The following is a 25,831-nucleotide window of genomic DNA, read 5'->3' as shown; positions in this document are numbered from 1 at the left end:
CCTTCCCTCTGGAGGAGACCCCCGTGACTGTTGCCCTTCCCTCTGGAGGAGACCCCCGTGACTCTTGCTCTCCCCTCTGGAGGAGACCCCCGTGACTGTTACGCTCCCCTCTGGAAGAGACCCTCTAAATATTGTCCTCCCCTTTGGAGGAGACCCCCGTGACTGTTGCCCTTCCCTCTGGAGGAGACCCCCGTGACTGTTGCCCTTCCCTCTGGAGGAGACCCCCGTGACTGTTGCTCTAGCCTCTGGAGGAGACCCCCCGTGACTGTTGCCCTTGCCTCTGGAGGAGACCCCCGTGACTGTTGCCCTTCCCTCTGGAGGAGACCCCCGTGACTGTTGCCCTTGCCTCTGGAGGAGACCCCCGTGACTGTTGCCCTTCCCTCTGGAAGAGACCCTCTAAATATTGTCCTCCCCTTTGGAGGAGACCCCCGTGACTGTTGCCCTTCCCCCTGGAGGAGACCCCCGTGACTGTTGCCCTTCCCTCTGGAGGAGACCCCCGTGACTGTTGCTCTTCTCTATGGAGGAGACCCCCGTGACTCTTGCTCTCCCCTCTGGAAGAGACCCCCGTGACTCTTGCTCTCCCCTCTGGAAGAGACCCCCGTGACTCTTGCTCTCCCCTCTGGAAGAGACCCCCGTGACTGTTGCCCTTCCCTCTGGAGGAGACCCCCGTGACTGTTGCCCTTCCCTCTGGAGGAGACCCCCGTGACTGTTGCCCTTCCCTCTGGAGGAGACCCCCGTGACTGTTGCCCTTCCCTCTGGAGGAGACCCCCGTGACTGTTGCCCTTCCCTCTGGAGGAGACCCCCGTGACTGTTGCCCTTCCCTCTGGAGGAGACCCCCGTGACTGTTGCCCTTCCCTCTGGAGGAGACCCCCGTGACTGTTGCCCTTCCCTCTGGAGGAGACCCCCGTGACTGTTGCCCTTCCCTCTGGAGGAGACCCCCGTGACTGTTGCCCTTCCCTCTGGAGGAGACCCCCGTGACTGTTGCCCTTCCCTCTGGAGGAGACCCCCGTGACTGTTGCCCTTCCCTCTGGAGGAGACCCCCGTGACTGTTGCCCTTCCCTCTGGAGGAGACCCCCGTGACTGTTGCCCTTCCCTCTGGAGGAGACCCCCGTGACTGTTGCCCTTCCCTCTGGAGGAGACCCCCGTGACTGTTGCCCTTCCCTCTGGAGGAGACCCCCGTGACTGTTGCCCTTCCCTCTGGAGGAGACCCCCGTGACTGTTGCCCTTCCCTCTGGAGGAGACCCCCGTGACTGTTGCCCTTCCCTCTGGAGGAGACCCCCGTGACTGTTGCTCTCCCCTATGGAGGAGACCCCCGTGACTGTTGCCCTTCCCTCTGGAGGAGACCCCCGTGACTGTTGCCCTTCCCTCTGGAGGAGACCCCCGTGACTGTTGCCCTTCCCTCTGGAGGAGACCCCCGTGACTGTTGCCCTTCCCTCTGGAGGAGACCCCCGTGACTGTTGCCCTTCCCTCTGGAGGAGACCCCCGTGACTGTTGCCCTTCCCTCTGGAGGAGACCCCCGTGAATGTTGCTCTCCCCTATGGAGGAGACCCCCGTGACTGTTGCCCTTCCCTCTGGAGGAGACCCCCGTGACTGTTGCCCTTCCCTCTGGAGGAGACCCCCGTGACTGTTGCCCTTCCCTCTGGAGGAGACCCCCGTGACTGTTGCCCTTCCCTCTGGAGGAGACCCCCGTGACTGTTGCCCTTCCCTCTGGAGGAGACCCCCGTGACTGTTGCCCTTCCCTCTGGAGGAGACCCCCGTGACTGTTGCTCTCCCCTATGGAGGAGACCCCCGTGACTTGCCCTTCCCTCTGGAGGAGACCCCCGTGACTGTTGCCCTTCCCTCTGGAATAGACCCCCGTGACTGTTGCCCTTCCCTCTGGAGGAGACCCCCGTGACTGTTGCCCTTCCCTCTGGAGGAGACCCCCGTGACTGTTGCCCTTCCCTCTGGAGGAGACCCCCGTGACTGTTGCCCTTCCCTCTGGAGGAGACCCCCGTGACTGTTGCCCTTCCCTCTGGAGGAGACCCCCGTGACTGTTGCCCTTCCCTCTGGAGGAGACCCCCGTGACTGTTGCCCTTCCCTCTGGAGGAGACCCCCGTGACTGTTGCCCTTCCCTCTGGAGGAGACCCCCGTGACTGTTGCCCTTCCCTCTGGAGGAGACCCCCGTGACTGTTGCCCTTCCCTCTGGAGGAGACCCCCGTGACTGTTGCCCTTCCCTCTGGAGGAGACCCCCGTGACTGTTGCTCTCCCCTCTGGAGGAGACCCCCGTGACTGTTGCTCTCCCCTCTGGAGGAGACCCCCGTGACTCTTGCTCTCCCCTCTGGAAGAGACCCCCGTGACTCTTGCTCTCCCCTCTGGAAGAGACCCCCCGTGACTCTTGCCCTTCCCTCTGGAGGAGACCCCCGTGACTGTTGCCCTTCCCTCTGGAGGAGACCCCCGTGACTGTTGCCCTTCCCTCTGGAGGAGACCCCCGTGACTGTTGCCCTTCCCTCTGGAGGAGACCCCCGTGACTGTTGCCCTTCCCTCTGGAGGAGACCCCCGTGACTGTTGCCCTTCCCTCTGGAGGAGACCCCCGTGACTGTTGCCCTTCCCTCTGGAGGAGACCCCCGTGACTGTTGCCCTTCCCTCTGGAGGAGACCCCCGTGACTGTTGCCCTTCCCTCTGGAGGAGACCCCCGTGACTGTTGCCCTTCCCTCTGGAGGAGACCCCCGTGACTGTTGCCCTTCCCTCTGGAGGAGACCCCCGTGACTGTTGCCCTTCCCTCTGGAGGAGACCCCCGTGACTGTTGCCCTTCCCTCTGGAGGAGACCCCCGTGACTGTTGCCCTTCCCTCTGGAGGAGACCCCCGTGACTGTTGCCCTTCCCTCTGGAGGAGACCCCCGTGACTGTTGCCCTTCCCTCTGGAGGAGACCCCCGTGACTGTTGCCCTTCCCTCTGGAGGAGACCCCCGTGACTGTTGCCCTTCCCTCTGGAGGAGACCCCCGTGACTGTTGCCCTTCCCTCTGGAGGAGACCCCCGTGACTGTTGCCCTTCCCTCTGGAGGAGACCCCCGTGACTGTTGCCCTTCCCTCTGGAGGAGACCCCCGTGACTGTTGCCCTTCCCTCTGGAGGAGACCCCCGTGACTGTTGCCCTTCCCTCTGGAGGAGACCCCCGTGACTGTTGCCCTTCCCTCTGGAGGAGACCCCCGTGACTGTTGCCCTTCCCTCTGGAGGAGACCCCCGTGACTGTTGCCCTTCCCTCTGGAGGAGACCCCCGTGACTGTTGCCCTTCCCTCTGGAGGAGACCCCCGTGACTGTTGCCCTTCCCTCTGGAGGAGACCCCCGTGACTGTTGCCCTTCCCTCTGGAGGAGAGCCCCGTGACTGGTGCTCTCACCTCTGGAGGAGACCCCCGTGACTGGTGCTCTCGCCTCTGGAGGAGACCCCCGTGACTGTTGCCCTTCCCTCTGGAGGAGACCCTCGTGACTGGTGCTCTCCCCTCTGGAGGAGACCCCCGTGACTGTTGCTCTCCCCTCTGGAGGAGACCCCCGTGACTGCAGCTGCTCCCCTCTGCAGGAGACCCCCATCCGTGACTGCAGCTCTGTAGGAGACCCCCGTGACTGTTGCCCTTCCCTCTGGAGGAGACCCCCGTGACTGTTGCCCTTCCCTCTGGAGGAGACCCCCGTGACTGTTGCCCTTCCCTCTGGAGGAGACCCCCGTGACTGTTGCCCTTCCCTCTGGAGGAGACCCCCGTGACTGTTGCCCTTCCCTCTGGAGGAGAGCCCCGTGACTGTTGCCCTTCCCTCTGGAGGAGACCCCCGTGACTCTTGCTCTCCCCTCTGGAAGAGACCCTCTAAATATTGTCCTTCCCTCTGGAGGAGACCCCCGTGACTGTTGCCCTTCCCTCTGGAGGAGACCCCCGTGACTGTTGCCCTTCCCTCTGGAGGAGACCCCCCGTGACTGGTGCTCTCGCCTCTGGAGGAGACCCCCGTGACTGGTGCTCTCACCTCTGGAGGAGACCCCCGTGACTGTTGCCCCTTCCCTCTGGAGGAGACCCTCGTGACTGGTGCTCTCCCCTCTGGAGGAGACCCCCGTGACTGTTGCTCTAGCCTCTGGAGGAGACCCCCGTGACTGCAGCTGCTCCCCTCTGCAGGAGACCCCCATCCATGACTGCAGCTCTGTAGGAGACCCCCGTGACTGTTGCCCTTCCCTCTGGAGGAGAGCCCCGTGACTGTTGCCCTTCCCTCTGGAGGAGACCCCCGTGACTCTTGCTCTCCCCTCTGGAAGAGACCCTCTAAATATTGTCCTTCCCTCTGGAGGAGACCCCCGTGACTGTTGCCCTTCCCTCTGGAGGAGACCCCCGTGACTGTTGCCCTTCCCTCTGGAGGAGACCCCCGTGACTGGTGCTCTCGCCTCTGGAGGAGACCCCCGTGACTGGTGCTCTCACCTCTGGAGGAGACCCCCGTGACTGTTGCCCTTCCCTCTGGAGGAGACCCTCGTGACTGGTGCTCTCCCCTCTGGAGGAGACCCCCGTGACTGTTGCTCTAGCCTCTGGAGGAGACCCCCGTGACTGCAGCTGCTCCCCTCTGCAGGAGACCCCCATCCATGACTGCAGCTCTGTAGGAGACCCCCGTGACTGTTGCCCTTCCCTCTGGAGGAGACCCCCGTGACAGTTGCCCTTCCCTCTGGAGGAGACCCCCGTGACTGTTGCCCTTCCCTCTGGAGGAGACCCCCGTGACTGTTGCCCTTCCCTCTGGAGGAGAGCCCCGTGACTGTTGCCCTTCCCTCTGGAGGAGAGCCCCGTGACTGTTGCCCTTCCCTCTGGAGGAGACCCCCGTGACTGTTGCCCTTCCCTCTGGAGGAGACCCCCGTGACTGTTGCCCTTCCCTCTGGAGGAGACCCCCGTGACTGTTGCCCTTCCCTCTGGAGGAGACCCCCGTGACTGTTGCCCTTCCCTCTGGAGGAGACCCTCTAAATATTGTCCTCCCCTTTGGAGGAGACCCCCGTGACTGTTGCCCTTCCCTCTGGAGGAGACCCCCGTGACTGTTGCCCTTCCCTCTGGAGGAGACCCTCGTGACTGGTGCTCTCCCCTCTGGAGGAGACCCCCGTGACTGTTACGCTCCCCTCTGGAAGAGACCCTCTAAATATTCTCCTCCCCTTTGGAGGAGACCCCCGTGACTGTTGCCCTTCCCTCTGGAGGAGACCCCCGTGACTGTTGCCCTTCCCTCTGGAGGAGACCCCCGTGACTCTTGCTCTCCCCTCTGGAGGAGACCCCCGTGACTGTTGCCCTTCCCTCTGGTGGAGACCCCCGTGACTGTTGCTCTAGCCTCTGGTGGAGACCCCCGTGACTGTTGCCCTTCCCTCTGGAGGAGACCCCCGTGACTGTTGCCCTTGCCTCTGGAGGAGACCCCCGTGACTGTTGCCCTTGCCTCTGGAGGAGACCCCCGTGACTGTTGCCCTTGCCTCTGGAGGAGACCCCCGTGACTGTTGCCCTTCCCTCTGGAGGAGACCCCCGTGACAGTTGCCCTTCCCTCTGGAGGAGACCCCCGTGACTGTTGACCTTCCCTCTGGAGGAGACCCCCGTGACTGTTGCCCTTCCCTCTGGAGGAGACCCCCGTGACTGTTGCCCTTCCCTCTGGAGGAGACCCCCGTGACTGTTGCCCTTCCCTCTGGAGGAGAGCCCCGTGACTGTTGCCCTTCCCTCTGGAGGAGAGCCCCGTGACTGTTGCCCTTCCCTCTGGAGGAGACCCCCGTGACTGTTGCCCTTCCCTCTGGAGGAGACCCCCGTGACTGTTGCCCTTCCCTCTGGAGGAGACCCCCGTGACTGTTGCCCTTCCCTCTAGAGGAGACCCCCGTGACTGTTGCCCTTCCCTCTGGAGGAGACCCTCTAAATATTGTCCTCCCCTTTGGAGGAGACCCCCGTGACTGTTGCCCTTCCCTCTGGAGGAGACCCCCGTGACTGTTGCCCTTCCCTCTGGAGGAGACCCTCGTGACTGGTGCTCTCCCCTCTGGAGGAGACCCCCGTGACTGTTACGCTCCCCTCTGGAAGAGACCCTCTAAATATTCTCCTCCCCTTTGGAGGAGACCCCCGTGACTGTTGCCCTTCCCTCTGGAGGAGACCCCCGTGACTGTTGCCCTTCCCTCTGGAGGAGACCCCCGTGACTCTTGCTCTCCCCTCTGGAGGAGACCCCCGTGACTGTTGCCCTTCCCTCTGGTGGAGACCCCCGTGACTGTTGCTCTAGCCTCTGGTGGAGACCCCCGTGACTGTTGCCCTTCCCTCTGGAGGAGACCCCCGTGACTGTTGCCCTTCCCTCTGGAGGAGACCCCCGTGACTGTTGCCCTTGCCTCTGGAGGAGACCCCCGTGACTGTTGCCCTTGCCTCTGGAGGAGACCCCCGTGACTGTTGCCCTTGCCTCTGGAGGAGACCCCCGTGACTGTTGCCCTTCCCTCTGGAAGAGACCCTCTAAATATTGTCCTCCCCTTTGGAGGAGACCCCCATGACTGTTGCCCTTCCCTCTGGAGGAGACCCCCGTGACTGTTGCCCTTCCCTCTGGAGGAGACCCTCTAAATATTGTCCTCCCCTTTGGAGGAGACCCCCGTGACTGTTGCCCTTCCCTCTGGAGGAGACCCCCGTGACTGTTGCCCTTCCCTCTGGAGGAGACCCCCGTGACTGTTGCCCTTCCCTCTGGAGGAGACCCCCGTGACTGTTGCCCTTCCCTCTGGAGGAGACCCCCGTGACTGTTGCCCTTCCCTCTGGAGGAGACCCCCGTGACTGTTGCCCTTCCCTCTGGAGGAGACCCCCGTGACTGTTGCCCTTCCCTCTGGAGGAGACCCTCTAAATATTGTCCTCCCCTCTGGAGGAGACCCCCGTGACTGTTGCCCTTCCCTCTGGAGGAGACCCCCGTGACTGTTGCCCTTCCCTCTGGAGGAGACCCTCGTGACTGGTGCTCTCCCCTCTGGAGGAGACCCCCGTGACTGTTACACTCCCCTCTGGAAGAGACCCTCTAAATATTGTCCTCCCCTTTGGAGGAGACCCCCGTGACTGTTGCCTTTCCCTCTGGAGGAGACCCCCGTGACTGTTGCCCTTCCCTCTGGAGGAGACCCCCTTGACTCTTGCTCTCCCCTCTGGAGGAGACCCCCGTGACTGTTGCCCTTCCCTCTGGAGGAGACCCCCGTGACTGTTGCTCTAGCCTCTGGAGGAGACCCCCGTGACTGTTGCTCTCCCGTCTGGAAGAGACCCCCGTGACTGTTGCTCTCCCGTCTGGAAGAGACCCTCTAAATATTGTCCTCCCCTCTGGAGGAGACCCCCGTGACTGTTGCCCTTCCCTCTGGAGGAGACCCTCGTGACTGGTGCTCTCCCCTCTGGAGGAGACCCCCGTGACTGTTGCTCTAGCCTCTGGAGGAGACCCCCGTGACTGCAGCTGCTCCCCTCTGCAGGAGACCCCCATCCGTGACTGCAGCTGCTCCCCTCTGTAGGAGACCCCCGCCCCTCCCCCCCCCCTGACTGTTGCCCTTCCCTCTGGAGGAGACACTTTAAGCTTGGCACACACTATATAATTTTTGTGCAGACCAGACAGGTAGTGTCTTTGACCCGCTAGTTGTTTAATGTGTACACTTTACCAGAGCCCGACCCACATTGCTTAGTATAGTCTCCCGATATAGCGTGTGCCACACATGCGATGATCACGTAATTTTGGAATCGTTCAAAAAATGCGGTGTGTACGGATCTCGGCCAATGTCTAGTGTATAGTGGGCCTGATTCAGATTTGTATGCGTGCCGATGTTTATGTAGATAGAGCGACTGTTAGCCATTACACGTGCTGAGATTTCTGTGTGAGAACGCTCGCACAGAGGATTCACTTGGAAAGTGAGTGGCAGGTAGGCAGCGTTGGGGGGAAGTAACGGGGGTAGCTAGGCAAACGCAGGTGTGTAGGAACCATTTAACCGCTGTTTCATAGGCGTGAAAGAACCACATGTGGGCCATTCGTGTCTGTATGACTGGAGGAATGCAGCGGGGGTTGCTGCTCTCTTGCGCTTTCTCTATGGGTGGATACACACAGGTGCTCTGTGCCCATGCTGAGATCAGTCTGGACGATCTTCGTCTGTGAAACCTTCAAGTGATTTGTCGATTTATATGTACATGGTGTTTGCCATAAATTATCACTAATTTTATAGACTTGCAAGCTGCAGCAACCACAGGTGAGGCTGACCGTAAAATAGGTGTCCATGTGTGTGAGCTCTTAAGGTCTTGGAGCGAAAACGCTGAATACCCTACATATAAATAATCCGTACTTGGAGCTCCATGCATGACATGGTTACTGTAGCAGACATCAGATGTGACCAGAAACACCTGTGTATATGTGTGTGCATGTATGTGTATATATATATATATATCTATCTCTCTTCAAGACTACATGCTTGTGAAGACTCAACCATTTTATCTTTGTTTCCCACATGGCCGGCACATCTAATCGATAGGCAGTCTCTATGGTAAATTTATCCCCTGTGCCATTAAACATGTTGGGCTCCTGGTAGGTCCCCGGGACTTTGGGAGATGCATTAGCCATAGAGGCCAATTACCTCTATTATAATAAAAGTTGCATTTACATCCATCATACATTGAATGTAGCTTAGGGCCTGATTCAGAGCCGCTCGTAAGCGGCCGCTCGTTTGTTCCGAGCGATGTTTGCACAACTGCGCATGCATATGGATCGTAATACGCTTGCGCAAACCAGTCAGTGCGGCCAAAAATCGTTTGTTCGCTAAATAGCGAATGCCTGCTATTTTGAGTGACAGGAGGAGGCGTATGTGGGTGGTAACAGGGGAAGGTGCTTGAAAACGGGGAGTGGAGATCCGAACGCAGGCGTGCTTAAAGGTCAAAACGGGCGATTTATGGGGGTGCATAATTAATACAGCAGCGTCATTGACCACGTCACTGGGTTATTTTATAGTCAGAACTGCTCGCAAGATTGCGGTAGGAAAAACCAACCACAAGAATAGCGAGCAGTTCATACGCTGGTCGATGTACTCGATTAATCTAATAAATAGCGGACATGACGTAGGATGCGAGCGGCCAGGGGGCGTAGTTTTCCAAAAAACGACCGCATGTTTGGTTCGCTCGTTCAGACCAAGAGGCGTGAACAGACCGCAAAGAGCGAACGGTTCATTTGAATAGCCACCCCTTTTTTCTGAACGAGTGAGCGCAAAATAGCGTCCGGCTCTGAATGAGGTCCTTAGTGCACTGGATACAGACCACCGGCGTTTGCCCCCCCCCATACTGTAAGTGAAGGGGTCCAGCTTTGGCCGTTCGGAATGTATCCTGGGCATAATACAGAAAAAGGTTCATTCATCCAGCTGTGAGACCACTTTCTTACTTTCACAGCAAGTAACATAATTATAGATGTCTTTGTGCTCTCAAAAGTCATCGCTATTCTCTTCAAACAAAAGATTTTTTTGTTTTTATTCGTATATGTAAGACATTATCAGGTTGCATTTCATTTTTTTGCCTTCCCATATCCTGGGATAGAGTGGTCTGATCCTTTTAATTTGTACTCCAGTACTTTTACATTTTTTTTTTATTTTAAAGGTACTTTTGACTGATGGCTGCAGCAGAGAGTCCTGAACGGGACCCGCTTTCTCCTGAAGAAATCCTGCCTGACCTCACCGATGAAGAGGAGGATGATGACCGAGATCACACTCCGCACCATGAGTTGGATGAAGAGGAGGAGAGCACTATTGATATTCTAGACAATAAAGCGTCACCTGATACTGTGGAACCAGAATCTGTCTTGGGAGATCGCACCTCCCCATTCTCAAACAATAACCTGTCCCCAAAATCTGCCCTGGAGGAAAAAGCCATGTCGGAGCCCATCTCTGAGGCCACCACAGACAAAAGAACTGTCTCCAATGCCTTTCCAGATGGGAAAGCTGCCTTAGAAGCTTTTACAAAGGACACATCTGAACAACCTCTTGGTTCAGGAGAACAAGAGAGACGTTCTGTTAAGTCTCCCCTTCGTTCTGATGAAGAGGACAATGTGAGTGTGGTGAAGTCTCCAGGCTCCGATGGCGAGCAGACCAGAGACATGCAGCAGTCTCCCGTTATCAATAAGGGAGGTGATGAGGGACCAAATGAACTACCTGATGAAGCCTCCTCTGTCATACGAGAACTGGATGAGCATGAACTGGATTATGACGAGGAGGTGCCAGAGGAACCAACAGGTCCTAACCAGGAAGACGACACAGAGAAGCTCGGAGCCGATGATGAAGACGACAAAGAGAAGGAAGAGTCCCTCTTGGATGTGAAGAACGACAATCAGAAAAAGAAAGAGGAAGATGATGGAGAAATTGATGAGGGGGAGATTGATGTGAGTTGTTTTTTTTCCTTTCCTGCCAATTTATTACCCGTATTTTATCAGTCGATGTCCATAGCTCCATTCATCTTAGTCCCTTTAATTTGCAATTGCAACACAAGCCTAAAGGAAATAACTATTGGTGTATCCAAGTACCTGCAGTGGTATGTACCATATGAAATATTAGGGCTTTACTAACAGATCAGCGTGTGTTCTGTAGGATGTGCTGTATGTATAGTAACACCTCCAGGTGATAGAGACGGTACTAAAGGGGTACAAATAGAGAAAAAAGGGGCAGCGGTTCTTAGCCGTGGGGCCACAACATCCAGACTAGAAGATGATCATTCTTCTCTAGTGGCAATGGCGTCCTGAATAAGCTCAGTCACTAACTGGCTGCGTGTCTTCCTACCGGCATTGAAACTTCGCTGCGCCATTCAGTATGGCCAGTGGAATGCATGTAAGGCGTCCAAAGTCTTGTTGGAGGGAGACACAGGGGCAGGAGAGTGATTTGGGGAAGGAACGGGACAGGTGAGAGATTGGATGAAGACTCAGAGCTTTATGTCCCTCTTGGATGGAGTAAAGTATTTGCATGTACTGTATGTATTGTTACGTGTGTGTGTGTGTGTGTGTGTGTGTGTGTGTGTGTGCTGCCCTGTAAGCCGTTCGCACTGTAGATGTATGTTGTTCTTTTAAAGTGTGTTTTAACACGTCAGTGCAATCTCAGTGTTTTGTGTAAGATGGGTCTAAAAGAAAGGCGCAAGATGCGTATTATTCAGCCGGGGTAACCGATGGGTCTGGTTCATGCGAGGAGATATGACTTGACGGTGGTAGTAGTATAGCCTTAATTTACACTAAACAATATAGAGGTCTATGTACTAAGCCTTGGAGAGAGAAAGTGGATGTAGATAAAGTACCAACCAATCAGCTCCTATCTGTCATTTTTCAAACACAGCCTGTAAAGTGACAGGAGCTGATTGGTTGGTATTTTATCCCTCTCTAAGGCTTAGTACATAGACCCCTATGTACTTTAATGAAGTATCAAATACATAACAGTCTCTGTACAGTGTCGTTGATAAATACGAATGCATTTACCATGTTAAGGACGTTTAGATACAATTTCATATTAAAGTACTAATTCAATTCCGTTTAGTACAAATATCCGTGGTCTTCGAAATTTTTTAAAAATTTGATGGGAATTTTATGCCTATTGTACCCGGGGGCTTTGCAACGATTTTATGTTTGGGGGGGGCAACATAAAATCGTTCCGGCACCGTCCCCCCTCTTACCTAAGCAGCAGCCGGGGTCTGTCAGGGGCTGTGCCTTTATAGTAACAGGCTGCACAACCCCTGCACCGCACGGAGGAGGAAGTGTAATGTGCGGTGTTCTAACATTAAAGACCACACATTACACCTCCTCCATGTGGTACAGGGGCCGTGCAGCCTATTGCTATAAAGCCGCAAAGCCCTGACAGTCTGTGCCCGCCGCTCTTTTGAAATGTTTGGGGGAGGTAGACGAGCCGCCCTCCCCGTTCCAACGCCAATGACTGTACTCGGGCAATGGAATCGGTATGGAGTTTGATTCCCGGCAGCGGCAGTCCGACAGATGAACAGGTCCCGACAGCGCTCGAAATGCCGATCGTCCTTAGGTAAGTAATAACTAACCTAACCCCCCTAACCTCCCCCCCCCCCTCCCCCCCAAGTGCCTAATCCTAACCCCTCCTTCCCCGCTGTCTAAACCTAAGTCCCCTGGGGGGGTGCCTACCCCTAAGTCCCCCCCAGGTGCTCTAAACCTAAACCCCCCCCCCCCCGCAGCTGTTCGCTCGCGGCGCCAGGCATCCCTTCGATCGTGCGCTTGTCTCCCGCCGTCGGGAAAATCACAGGCGTCTAGATATACACACCTGTCATTTAACCCACGCCGGGATAAAGCAGTCGGGAAGCCGGCTGTCGGGATCACGTCAGCCGGTTTCCCGATTGCATCCCTCGGGCAATGCTTGCATATCCCCCTTTCCTAAGCAACGGTTCCATAAAGAGGTGTAAGTGCACAATGCACCCCAATTTACACAGACTTAGCTGCTAATGAATATTTGGTGCTAGTGTAATACCAATGAGAGCCTAATTTGCACAAAGAGACGTCTATAACCGCCACGATTAGTAATGAAAGTCAATAATGGATCCGGAGTATTGTCTAACTTTTACTGCCTGGGGTTTTCCATATCTAACTGGTTTCTGAGCAGGATACTTAGTAGATAAAGATGTAAGATGAGTTCAGAAACATTCAATGCAGCAGATTTGGTGCTGGGTCAGGACCATCATAAACACTGCGTCACAGCAGCTGATTAGGATAAAGGGTCTCCCATGGGCAGAACGTATTTAAGTGATTGCGGTTTAAACACAATGGGGGCGACTCAATTCGGCGCCATGTCCAATAGCCTCGGGAAGGAGTTCCTGGAGCGATTCAATTGACTGCGCTGTGTAGTCCGACTACAGGATTTCTTCTAGCAACCTCCTGAGGTGCGGAGCAGAGATCCTACTAAAGTACCGGCCGCTATGCTGTTTTCCTGCGTCCCACGGCGCTAACAGCCTCGTGGCTGGCACTTTTAGTCTGAGAATGCCGGTCAGCGCGACTAAACACCCAGGCAACAGGCGTTCTCTGACTGAATTCAATAGCTCCGTAACTCCTTTCGGTCGCTATTCACATCGCACTGAATTAAATCGCCCCCTTAGACCCTCCAGGGGTTGGTGTTGTCACTTGCACCTCGCTTAGATTGTCAGCTCTGATGGTCAAATCCCCCCAGGATAGTACAAAATGATAATTATATGCTCGTGAATACATCTATATTTTGTATATTTTACACATTTCTGTCTACTGTGATGTTCTACAGGTCCTCGTTTATTCATTGATATGGCATATTGATAGGTAGTATCCCGTTCCCCACCTGTCGCACAGGACACTGAAAAGTAGTATCCCATTCCTCACCTGTCACACAGCACACCGATAGTATCCCATTCCTCACCTGTCACACAGCACACCGATAGTATCCCATTCCTCATCTGTCACACAGCACACCGATAGTATCCCATTCCTCACCTGTCACACAGCACACTGACTGGTAGTATCCCATTCCTCACCTGTCACACAGCACACCGATAGTATCCCATTCCTCACCTGTCACACAGCACACCGATAGTATCCCATTCCTCACCTGTCACACAGCACACCGATAGTATCCCATTCCTCACCTGTCACACAGCATACCGATAGTATCCCATTCTTCACCTGTCACACAGCACACCGATAGTATCCCATTCCTCACCTGTCACACAGCATACCGATAGTATCCCATTCCTCATCTGTCACACAGCACACCGATAATATCCCATTCCTCATCTGTCACACAGCACACCGATAATATCCCATTCCTCACCTATCACACAGCACACTGATAGTATCCCATTCCTCGCCTGTCACACAGCACACCGATAGTATCCCATTCCTCACCTGTCACACAGCACACCGATAGTATCCCATTCCTCACCTGTCACACAGCACACCGATAGTATCCCATTCCTCACCTGTCACACAGCACACCGATAGTATCCCATTCCTCACCTGTCACACAGCACACCGATAGTATCCCATTCCTCACCTGTCACACAGCATACCGATAGTATCCCATTCCTCATCTGTGACACAGCACACCGATAATATCCCATTCCTCACCTATCACACAGCACATGGATAGTATCCCATTCCTCGCCTGTCACACAGCACACCGATAGTATCCCATTCCTCACCTGTCACACACCACACCGATAGTATCCCATTCCTCACCTGTCACACAGCACACCGATAGAATCCCATTCCTCACCTGTCACACAGCACACCGATAGTATCCCATTCCTCACCTGTCACACAGCACACTGACAGGTAGTATCCCATTCCTCACCTGTCACACAGCACACTGACAGGTAGTATCCCATTCCTCACCTGTCACACAGCACACCGATAGTATCCCATTCCTCACCTGTCACACAGCACACCGATAGTATCCCATTCCTCACCTGTCACACAGTGCACTGACTGGTAGTATCCCATTCCTCACCTGTCACACAGCTCACTGACTGGTAGTATCCCGTACCTCACCTGTCACACAGCACACTGACTGGTAGTATCCCGTTCCTCACCTGTCACACAGCACACTGACTGGTAGTATCCCATTCCTCACCTGTCACACAGCACACTGACAGGTAGTATCCCATTCCTCACCTGTCACACAGCGCACCGATAGTATCCCATTCCTCACCTGTCACACAGTGCACTGACTGGTAGTATCCCATTCCTCACCTGTCACACAGGACACTGACTGGTAGTATCCCATTCCTCACCTGTCACACAGCACACCGATAGTATCCCATTCCTCACCTGTCACACAGTGCACTGACAGGTAGTATCCCATTCTTCACCTGTCACACAGCACACTGACAGGTAGTATCCCATTCCTCACCTGTCACACAGCACACTGACTGGTAGTATCCCATTCCTCACCTGTCACACAGCACAGACTGGTAGTATCCCATTCCTCACCTGTCACACAGCACACTGACTGGTAGTATCCCATTCCTCACCTGTCACACAGCACACTGACAGGTAGTATCCCATTCCTCACCTGTCACACAGCGCACCGATAGTATCCCATTCCTCACCTGTCACACAGTGCACTGACTGGTAGTATCCCATTCCTCACCTGTCACACAGGACACTGACTGGTAGTATCCCATTCCTCACCTGTCACACAGCACACCGATAGTATCCCATTCCTCACCTGTCACACAGTGCACTGACAGGTAGTATCCCATTCTTCACCTGTCACACAGCACACTGACAGGTAGTATCCCATTCCTCACCTGTCACACAGCACACTGACTGGTAGTATCCCATTCCTCACCTGTCACACAGCACAGACTGGTAGTATCCCATTCCTCACCTGTCACACAGCACACTGACTGGTAGTATCCCATTCCTCACCTGTCACACAGCACACTGACTGGTAGTATCCCATTCCTCACCTGTCACACAGCACACTGACTGGTAGTATCCCATTCCTCACCTGTCACACAGCACACTGACTGGTAGTATCCCATTCCTCACCTGTCACACAGCACACTGACTGGTAGTATCCCATTCCTCACCTGTCACACAGCACACTGACTGGTAGTATCCCATTCCTCACCTGTCACACAGCACACTGACTGGTAGTATCCCATTCCTCACCTGTCACACAGCACACTGACTGGTAGTATCCCATTCCTCACCTGTCACACAGCACACTGACTGGTAGTATCCCATTCCTCACCTGTCACACAGCACACTGACTGGTAGTATCCCATTCCTCACCTGTCACACAGCACACTGACTGGTAGTATCCCATTCCTCACCTGTCACACAGCACACTGACTGGTAGTATCCCATTCCTCACCTGTCACACAGCACACTGACTGGTAGTATCCCATTCCTCACCTGTCACACAGCACACTGACTGGTAGTATCCCATTCCTCACCTGTCACACAGCACACTGACTGGTAGTATCCCATTCCTCACCTGTCACACAGCACACTGACTGGTAGTATCCCATTCCTCACCTGTCACACAGCACACTGACTGGTAGTATCCCATTCCTCACCTGTCACACAGCACACTGACTGGTAGTATCCCATTCCTCACCTGTCACACAGCACACTGACTGGTAGTATCCCATTCCTCACCTGTCACACAGCGCACTGACTGGTATGTAGCCATCCTGTGGATGGTTCAACGAAAGCACTAGTCTGAGTTTTACCATGCGGAATATAGTATTATTAAGTTATATTTGTCGGTGCTGCACGCAGGTACAGTTGGCTATGAAATGCGCTTTTGCCTGCACCAGTGTTATGTTCTCAGCGCCCCCAGCAGTCTGAAGCAGGCCAGCCTGATAACTACGCTGACGCTCCTGTGTCTGTCAGCCATGACGGGATCACTGTGCTGGGTAACATTGGAGACCGTAAATCATTTTATTAATTTTGTAGTTATATTTCCCCATCAGGAAACGCCTCCACCCCTGAAATGAAATCGTTATTTGTGAAGATTTCCTTTAGAGGACCAGGACTGCTGAGCGTGTGAGTGCACCTTAAGGTGCTGGTCAGTATGACAAGTTTCCTACACCCCCCCGATGTGAGGTGCAGAGAACGTGACCAGCGGCTGTATGCTGAGTACCCTGCATTTAGTGTGCGGCTGTATGCCCCTGTGGGACACCCTCCATGGATGTTAGTGGTCTCTTGTGGTACAGAGCATATATATGTTCTTTTTAAATGATAAAAGTTAGTGATGAAATTATATTTATATTGGCACAGTGACAGAATTAATGTCCAGTTTGGTAACACGCACAATATCTTTCCCAGTGGCACTGGGTACAATGAATGCAATTGGAAATGCCCACAGGTGGGTGGTTTCCAACCGTATCTGGTGGCGCTTTGTGCCTAATGTGTCCTCTGTATGTAATGATGTAGACTGTACATTGGTAATACCTGCTGCAGCTGACCGCTGTATGGTGGTGCTTTGTGCCTAATGTGCCCTCTGTATGTAATGATGTAGACTGTACACTGGTAATACCTGCTGCAGCTGACCGCTGTCTGGTGGCGCTTTGTGCCTAATGTGCCCTCTGTATGTAATGATGTAGACTGTACACTGGTAATACCTGCTGCAGCTGACCGCTGTCTGGTGGCGCTTTGTGCCTAATGTGCCCTCTGTATGTAATGATGTAGACTGTACACTGGTAATACCTGCTGCAGCTGACCGCTGTCTGGTGGTGCTTTGTGCCTAATGTGCCCTCTGTATGTAATGATGTAGACTGTACACTGGTAATACCTGCTGCAGCTGACCGCTGTGTGGTGGTGCTTTGTGCCTAATGTGCTCTCTGTATGTAATGATGTAGACTGTACACTGGTAATACCTGCTGCAGCTGACCGCTGTCTGGTGGTGCTTTGTGCCTAATGTGCCCTCTGTATGTAATGATGTAGACTGTACACTGGTAATACCTGCTGCAGCTGACCGCTGTGTGGTGGTGCTTTGTGCCTAATGTGTCCTCTGTATGTAATGATGTAGACTGTACACTGGTAATACCTGCTGCAGCTGACCGCTGTATGATGGTGCTTTGTGCCTAATGTGCCCTCTGTATGTAATGATGTAGACTGTACACTGGTAATACCTGCTGCAGCTGACCGCTGTATGATGGTGCTTTGTGCCTAATGTGCCCTCTGTATGTAATGATGTAGACTGTACACTGGTAATACCTGCTGCAGCTGACCGCTGTATGGTGGTGCTTTGTGCCTAATGTGTCCTCTGTATGTAATGATGTAGACTGTACACTGGTAATACCTGCTGCAGCTGACCGCTGTCTGGTGGTGCTTTGTGCCTAATGTGTCCTCTGTATGTAATGATGTAGACTGTACACTGGTAATACCTGCTGCAGCTGACCGCTGTATGGTGGCGCTTTGTACCTAATGTGCCCTCTGTATGTAATGATGTAGACTGTACACTGGTAATACCTGCTGCAGCTGACCGCTGTCTGGTGGCGCTTTGTGCCTAATGTGCCCTCTGTATGTAATGATGTAGACTGTACATTGGTAATACCTGCTGCAGCTGACCGCTGTCTGGTGGCGCTTTGTGCCTAATGTGCCCTCTGTATGTAATGATGTAGACTGTACATTGGTAATACCTGCTGCAGCTGACCGCTGTCTGGTGGTGCTTTGTGCCTAATGTGCCCTCTGTATGTAATGATGTAGACTGTACATTGGTAATACCTGCTGCAGCTGACCGCTGTATGATGGTGCTTTATGCCTAATGTGTCCTCTGTATGTAATGATGTAGAGTAGACTGTACATTGGTAATACCTGCTGCAGCTGACCGCTGTCTGGTGGCGCTTTGTGCCTAATGTGCCCTCTGTATGTAATGATGTAGACTGTACACTGGTAATACCTGCTGCAGCTGACCGCTGTCTGGTGGTGCTTTGTGCCTAATGTGTCCTCTGTATGTAATGATGTAGACTGTACACTGGTAATACCTGCTGCAGCTGACCGGTGGCTGCAGTGCCATTACAGTCTAGTCCCCAGTGTTTGGGAAATGGTTTAATACATTGTAGCATGTTCTATTTAATATTTGGTCGCACTGCACTGTAAGTAACTAATATCCAGCGCTACAGCAGGAAGATGATGCAGAGCGGAGCTGTTCAGTTGTAGAATTGTGGAAATGTATATTTCTACTCCAGGGTCCATAGGCTCCACAGGGAGACCTTGGAGTATAGGTGTAAAGGGGGGTATCCACTAGACGATAACGTTGAACGATAACGATAAAATCGTTCGATAATCGTTCAAACATCGTTTGAAAATTTTGTCTTTTAGACATCTATCATCGTGCAAACACGCTGGTCAACCTGACGATATCGTCAGGCTCAGCATGTTTACAGATGATGGATGACCCTGCACTGAACGTCTGCTCGTTCAGTGCAGGCTCATCACACGACTGACAAACGACTGTACGATTACAATGTCGTAATCGTGCAGTCGTTTTCAGATCTTGTAGTGGATGCCCCCCATAAGATTATAAGCTCCTAGGAGCAGGGTCCTCCTCCCCACTGTCTTACAGCCTTCTTCTCTAGCACTCCTATGACAGCCTTCACCTTCACAGCTGTACTGTGTATGGAGAATTGTGTTGCTAATTGTTACTTGTGTTCTGTTTATATTTTGGTTATTGTATTGTAATGTTCTGTGTACCCTTTACTGTTTGTACGGCGCTGCGGACCACTTGTGGCGCCCTATAAATAAAATGTAATAATAATCGGTGATGATGGGAGTCATCCGGGCACCACGCAGTTAAGTTCTGTGGAACGCTCCAGTGTCCCAGGGGTTAAACGTTGGCCAGGGGAGGCAGCCTTCCCTATCTAATAGCCGGCTCCTCCCCGCTGCACAGTGCGCCTTTCCACCGCGGTCTGGCTGTGGCTTTTTCACTCCTACGGATCCGCCCCCTCGGTGATCTCTGGCGGCCATCTTCCTGGCTGAATGTCGCAGATCGCAGCAGGCGGTGCGGAGCCCAGGTCCCCCTTCATACCTCTCCTCCTGGACGGTGGTCAGTGTGTCCTACAAGAGGCTAAGTCTGCGTAGTTGACCAGTAAGTGCGATTTAGTGCAGGTGTTATTATTCTGCATTGTATGTGACTGTATGCTAGTGCTGTCTGTCTGAGTTTCACCCTCTTACTGTCAGCCATTTTACTTTCCCTGTGCCTGTTCTTTCTCTCTGAGCCCTAATACAGGTGTTGGCAGGGTACACCCTCAGTCTGTTAATTCTGTGTCGGGGGTCACATACAGTATTTTGGTATCCTCTTCACTATGTCTGGCAGTGAGAGTGATATGCCTAATTTGGCTCCCGCCCTGCTGTCCTGTAAAATATTTACAACCGCTTTCGGGGTGGGTGACATGGTACTGGAGGGATTATGTTTGAGGTGCTGTGCTCCCCCTAGGTCCCTCTAAGGTCCCTTCCAATCCGCAGGAGCCTCTGTGGGCGTTCTTTGCACAAGCACTTGCGGCCATTGCGGGACTTTTAGCTGCCCCTCCTGTGTTTTTTCCCCCCTGGGGTTTACACAGCAGCAGCTTCTGCCCTCTCACAGCTTGCTCCAGGCGGCTGCACCCATGCAGGTGCCATCTCCCCATTGGGTTCATACTGCATTGCAAAATGTCGTAGAAGTGCGACAAGAGGAGGCCCCTCAGGGCAGACCGGCTAAAAGAATTTTGCCGTCATCCCAATCTACTCTGTATGATGATGACGAGGTCTAATCTGAAGATGGGGTGCTCCCGGATGACTCTGACTCCTCTACATTGGAGAGGGAGTCTAAGTCCCTGATACAAGCTATCCGTGCGGCCTTGGTTATAGAGGAGAACGATCCTCAAGCACCTACGTCTAGACATGCCGTTTTTAAGCCTGTAAAGGTAACCACGGCCATATTTCCTTTGTCCGACCAGCTGGTGTCCCATCTGGAGGTGGCATGGAAAAATCCTGGGAAGCGTTACCAGCCGCAGAAGCGTCTGGCCCATGCTTATCCCTTCGCTGAGGACTATTTTTCAAAATGGGAAACTTCACCGGCGGTGGATTCACACGTCACGCGCTTGGTTAAAAGCGCCACTCTCCCTATGCCTTCCACATCATCCCTGAAGGATGCCACTGATGGGAAGGTGGAGGTTTGCCTGAAGTCCATTTATTCCCTTTCAGGTGCAGCGCGCAGACCAGCTATGGCTACCTGCTGGGTGGCTCGGGCTATGGAATACCGGGCAAACACCCTGGAGGGGTCCTTCTCTTCAGATGCGACCAGGGAGCAGTTGAATCTGGTGGGCAACTTGCGAGATTCAGCTAACTATATAAATGAAGCGGCCTTGGATGTCAGCTTATTGAATGCCAGGATTTCTACGGCAGCATTTGTGGCTCGCCACTCCCTGTGGCTTCGCTCTTGGAGAGCAGATGCGGACTCCAAGTAGGGCTTGGAGTGTTTACACTATAGTGGTACGGTCCTGTTCGGCCCGGATTTGGTCCAAATAGTGGATACACTGGCAGCAGCTAAGTCGGCTTGTCTGCCATCTGCTCCTGCTTCCTCGGGGTTGCGGACTTTGTCCTTTCCGACCTATCGGGCCCCAGGTAAGGCTAGAACACAGTCCTTTCCTAAGCCATCTACCACCAAGATAACTACCAAGCCTAAGAAACAAGCCTAGAGTGCGAGATGTCCAGCTGCAAAGCCTAACGACAACCTCTCAGCCTAATGGGACGGGGCAGGCCTCTCCCTGGGGGATCCCAGGATGGGAGACTGACTTCTTCAATTCGCCCAGCGCTGGTGTCAGATTACTACAGACAGCTGGGTGAGAGAAGTGGTCTCTCGGGGGTACGCCCTCTTTCTCCGCAGATGGCCTCCCCATCAGTTCTTCTGCACAGGCCTCCTGTCCAACAAGGACAAGGCCTTGGCTATTCAAAAGGCAGTACAATCCATTCTTCAGATAGGGGTCATAGTACCGGTCTCGTTATCCCGGAGGGGAACGGGTTAATATTCCAGCCTTTTTCTGGTTCAAAAACCGAATGGATCCCACCGGCCTATCCTCAATCTCAAGTCCCTGAACAAGTTTCTCAGGGTACCTTGGTTCAGGATGGTAACTCTACGTTCCATTATGCTGGCTATGGAAGCTGGCGATTTTCAGGATTTATACCTGCATATTCCGATTGCTTCAGCTCACCACTGTTTTCTCAGGTTTGCTGTGTCACAACAACATTTCCAGTTTCAGGCCCTGCTGTTTGGCCTCTCCACTGCACCTCGGGTGTTTACAAAAATTATGGCGGTAATGGCAGCCCATCTGCGGCTACAGGGGGTGCTCCTGTTACCATACCAGGACGACCTCTTGCTGTTGGCGGGGTCTCCAGAGGTACTTCACCACCACCTACAGCTGACAATATCTGTACTACAGTTGCATGGATGGTTGATAAATTTTAAAGAAGTCCTCCATGATCCCATCTCAAAGGATGCTCCATCTGGGAGCTCTGTTGGATTTCCAACAGCAAAGGATTCTTCTGTCCACAGACAAAATCTCCACTTAGCAGACGCGAGTGCGCAGAGGCTTCCACAGTTGCCGAGTGTCCATACACTCAGCCATGCAGTTACTGGGGTCCATGGTGTCGACGTTCGAGAAGGTGGAATATGCCCAGTTTCATTCCCGGCCTCTGCAGAAATTGATCCTCTCCAGTTGGGATGGATTACCACATCGGAGAAGGACACAAACGATGGTACTCTCTCCGGAGGTATGTTTATCTCTGACTTGGTGGCTGCAGTCAGCCCACCTCATAAAGGGGCGCCCTTTTGGATTCCGGACTGGGTCCTTCTTACAACGGACGCCAGTCTCCGGGGTTGGGGCGCAGTGACGTGTCCACACTCCTTCCACGGACGGTGGACACCAGAGGAGTCTGCTCTACCAATCAACATATTGGTACATATTCAGTCAGACAACGCCACGACCGTGGCTTACAAAAACCATCAAGGAGGAACTCGAAGTCTGGCGGCAATGTCAGAGGTGTCATGCATCCTTACGTGGATGTAAAGCCATCTACCAGCCATATCGGCAGTGTTCATTCCAGGAGTTCTCAATTGGAACCTCCTCAACCATCACGACGTGCATCCCAGGGAATGGTCTCTTCACCAAGAGGTTTCAGCTCCTAGTGGACAGGTGGGGCCTTCTGGACGTGGACCTCATGGCCTCCCGACCCAATCACAAACGGTCAGTGTACGGGTCCAGGACAAGAGTCGTCAAGGCTCTCTTGGTAGACACTCTGTCAGTCAATTGAACCTTCCAGTTTGCGTATCTGTTTCCTCCAATCTCCCTTCTTCCTCGAGCACTTCGGAAGTTCAAGCAAGAAGGTGGCACTGTCCTGCTGGTGGCTCCAGCGTGGCCCAGACGTCGTTGCTACTCGGATCTTCAGAATCTCTCCATCGACACTCCGTTGCTGTTGCCTCAAGGTCCTTGTCTTTACCCGGACCTGGGTCATCTGTTTTTGACGGCGTGGCTCTTGAGACATCCCTCCTAAGGTCCAAGAGTTTTTTTCCGGCTCGGTGGTTAACACCGTGCTCAGAGCACGGAAACCTGCTTCTGCCAGGATTTACCACAGGTGTGGCATACCTACTTTGAATGGTGTCGTCCCAGAGGTTACGACCCCCAAGTGTTTAGGGTATCCAGAGTTTTGGCTTTCCTGCAGTCGGGTTTGGACCTTGGTCTCCGCCTTGCGTCACTGAAGGTGCATGTCTCTGCTCTTTCAGTGTGGTCCCAGCGAAGGATCGCTCTTCTTTCTGATATCCGCACTTTCTTTCAAGGGGTCTTTCACATTCAGCCTCCCTTTGTCCCTCCTGTGGCGTCTTGGGATTTGGCTGTTGTCCTTAGGGCCCTCCATTTGAACCCCTGGACTTAGTGGATCTCATAAGGCTCACTGCTAAGACAGTTTTTCTTCTGGCTATAGCTTCTGCCAGAAGAGTGTCAGATTTGGGGTCTCTCTCGTCGTTTCCCATTTCTGGTTTTTCACTGGTTTCCTTCCAAAGGTGGTCTCTAGTTTCCACATTAATGAGGAAATTATTGTCTCGGCCTTAAATTCCCCAGACCTCTCTGCTGGTGAGGCCTCATTGGATGTGGTACGTGCCCTCAGGATTTATGTGGACCGTACTAGTTCCCTTCGGAAGTCAGACTCCTTGTTTGTCCTCTACAGCTTCCACAAGAAGGGTTGGCCAGCCAATAAGCAAACTTTGGCTAGGTGGCTTTGCATGTCGATCTTTGAGGCTTACACTCTTGAGGGTCTTCCAGTGCCGCCCTCTGTTACTGCTCATTCTACTCGGTCTGTGGGTCCTTCGTGGGCAGCTCGCTGTGGCGCCTCGGCTGCTCAGCTTTGTAAAGCGGCCACATGGTCTTCTGTCCAGACCTTTCTTCGGTATTATGCCTTTGATACCTTTGCTTCTCAGGATGCATCCTTTGGGCGGCTGATTCTCCTTTCAGCTCATGAGCGTCCCCACCCTTGAGGGTACTTCTTTGGGGCATCCCCAAGGTCACCCTGTGGAGCCTATGGACCCTGAAGTAGAAAATGAGAGATATGGTAAGAACTTACCTTTTATGTCTTTCTATGAAGTCCATAGGGTCCACAGAGCACCCACCCTGACGCACCTGTGCTTCAGATGGGCTTCGCTCTGGTCTCCTTCTGTGTGGGAATGTGATTCTCCCCAGCCAAACGCCCTGCTTCCTTCAGTGTCTCCCCAGCCAAACGCCCTGCTTCCTTCAGTGTCTCCCCAGCCAAACGCCCTGCTTCCTTCAGTATCTCCCCAGCCAAACGCCCTGCTTCCTTCAGTGTCTCCCCAGCCAGATGCCCTGCTTCCTTCAGTGTCTCCCCAGCAAAACGCCCTGCTTCCTTCAGTGTCTCCCCAGCCAAACGCCCTGCTACCTTCAGTGTCTCCCCAGCCAAACGCCCTGCTACCTTCAGTGTCTCCCCAGCCAAACGCCCTGCTACCTTCAGTGTCTCCCCAGCCAAACGCCCTGCTACCTTCAGTGTCTCCCCAGCCAAACGCCCTGCTACCTTCAGTGTCTCCCCAGCCAAACGCCCTGCTACCTTCAGTGTCTCCCCAGCCAAACGCCCTGCTACCTTCAGTGTCTCCCCAGCCAAACGCCCTGCTACCTTCAGTGTCTCCCCAGCCAAACGCCCTGCTACCTTCAGTGTCTCCCCAGCCAAACGCCCTGCTACCTTCAGTGTCTCCCCAGCCAAACGCCCTGCTACCTTCAGTGTCTCCCCAGCCAAACGCCCTGCTACCTTCAGTGTCTCCCCAGCCAAACGCCCTGCTACCTTCAGTGTCTCCCCAGCCAAACGCCCTGCTACCTTCAGTGTCTCCCCAGCCAAACGCCCTGCTACCTTCAGTGTCTCCCCAGCCAAACGCCCTGCTACCTTCAGTGTCTCCCCAGCCAAACGCCCTGCTACCTTCAGTGTCTCCCCAGCCAAACGCCCTGCTTCCTTCAGTGTCTCCCCAGCCAATTGTTATGCCGCCTGCAGTGTCAGCTCTTCAGCAGCATCTCTGCATCCTCCTCCTCGGGCTCTGCACCCCTTCCCTGACAGCCACCCTATCACTCTCCCGGCTGCAGCATCAGCGTTGTTGCCCCCATCATGCTGTTGGTGCCGGGACCCTCCAACTGCCTGTGCTCCATCCTTGACTCCTTGATGCAGCTCTCCGCACACGGGAAGCCGGAGGTGTGGGAGCTAAAAGCTGTACTCCCTGGTGCTGAAGGACAAGCTGAGGCTCATGCTGGGCTCCCAGTAGGAAGAAGGAGGTAAATACTGTGCTGAGTACTGCCTGCCCCTAACCTCCTCGTTGCCCCCAGTGCTGCCCCACTGTAATTTAATCAATAAAACTCCTGTTCAACAGTCAGGGAAAAACTCCCTAAGTGTGCCTCTCCCCCCATCCCTCCCCAAGTTACACTTGTATCATCCTACATACTTCTAGAACTCATCATCCCACATGAGTATGAATTTGGTCATACTGTGTGACATGCTATGGATTTGGGTCATACTGTCTGGCATACTATGCATTTAACCACTACGGTGTGGCATAATATGAATATGTAGGGGCATGTGGCAGAATCTGATAACCATTGAAAGGGCATGTGGGTTGTCTGATGGGTAGGTTGAGGGACATCGAACAGTCATGTGTGGTGGTTATACACACACACACACACACACACACGGCTCGCAGGCCCTGCTTTTATCCCATTCTAACACACACTACCTCAGGGGGTAAAAGCTCGCCCTGGGTCCCTTAACCAATCAGCTAAGTACATGCACAGTGCCTAAGGCCTCTAGGACTAGAACACAGACCACTCTCAAAAGGTAAATATAGCTAATTTTTCAATTGCATTCCTCCTTTCAAATATCTA

General features: G+C 53.7%; 1 protein-coding gene across 1 annotated transcript in view; it reads left to right on the top strand.

The window, feature by feature from the left end:
* The window catches only part of ZC3H18 (zinc finger CCCH-type containing 18), a 177,613-nt gene that overhangs the window by 14,302 nt on the left and 137,480 nt on the right, over positions 1-25,831 (top strand). The window contains exon 2 of the mRNA XM_088448005.1: positions 9,560-10,337. Coding sequence (XP_088304131.1) covers positions 9,573-10,337 — 765 coding nt within the window. The 5' untranslated portion in view covers positions 9,560-9,572. The remainder of the gene's footprint in view (positions 1-9,559; positions 10,338-25,831) is intronic.

This window comes from Taudactylus pleione, unplaced genomic scaffold (assembly GCF_031769625.1).
Source record: "Taudactylus pleione unplaced genomic scaffold, aTauple2 ptg000447l, whole genome shotgun sequence".
In the NCBI taxonomy this organism is placed as follows: Eukaryota; Metazoa; Chordata; class Amphibia; order Anura; family Myobatrachidae; genus Taudactylus; species Taudactylus pleione.
The sequence above is the reverse complement of the archived record's forward strand: the minus strand, read 5'-3'. Positions and strand labels throughout refer to the sequence as shown.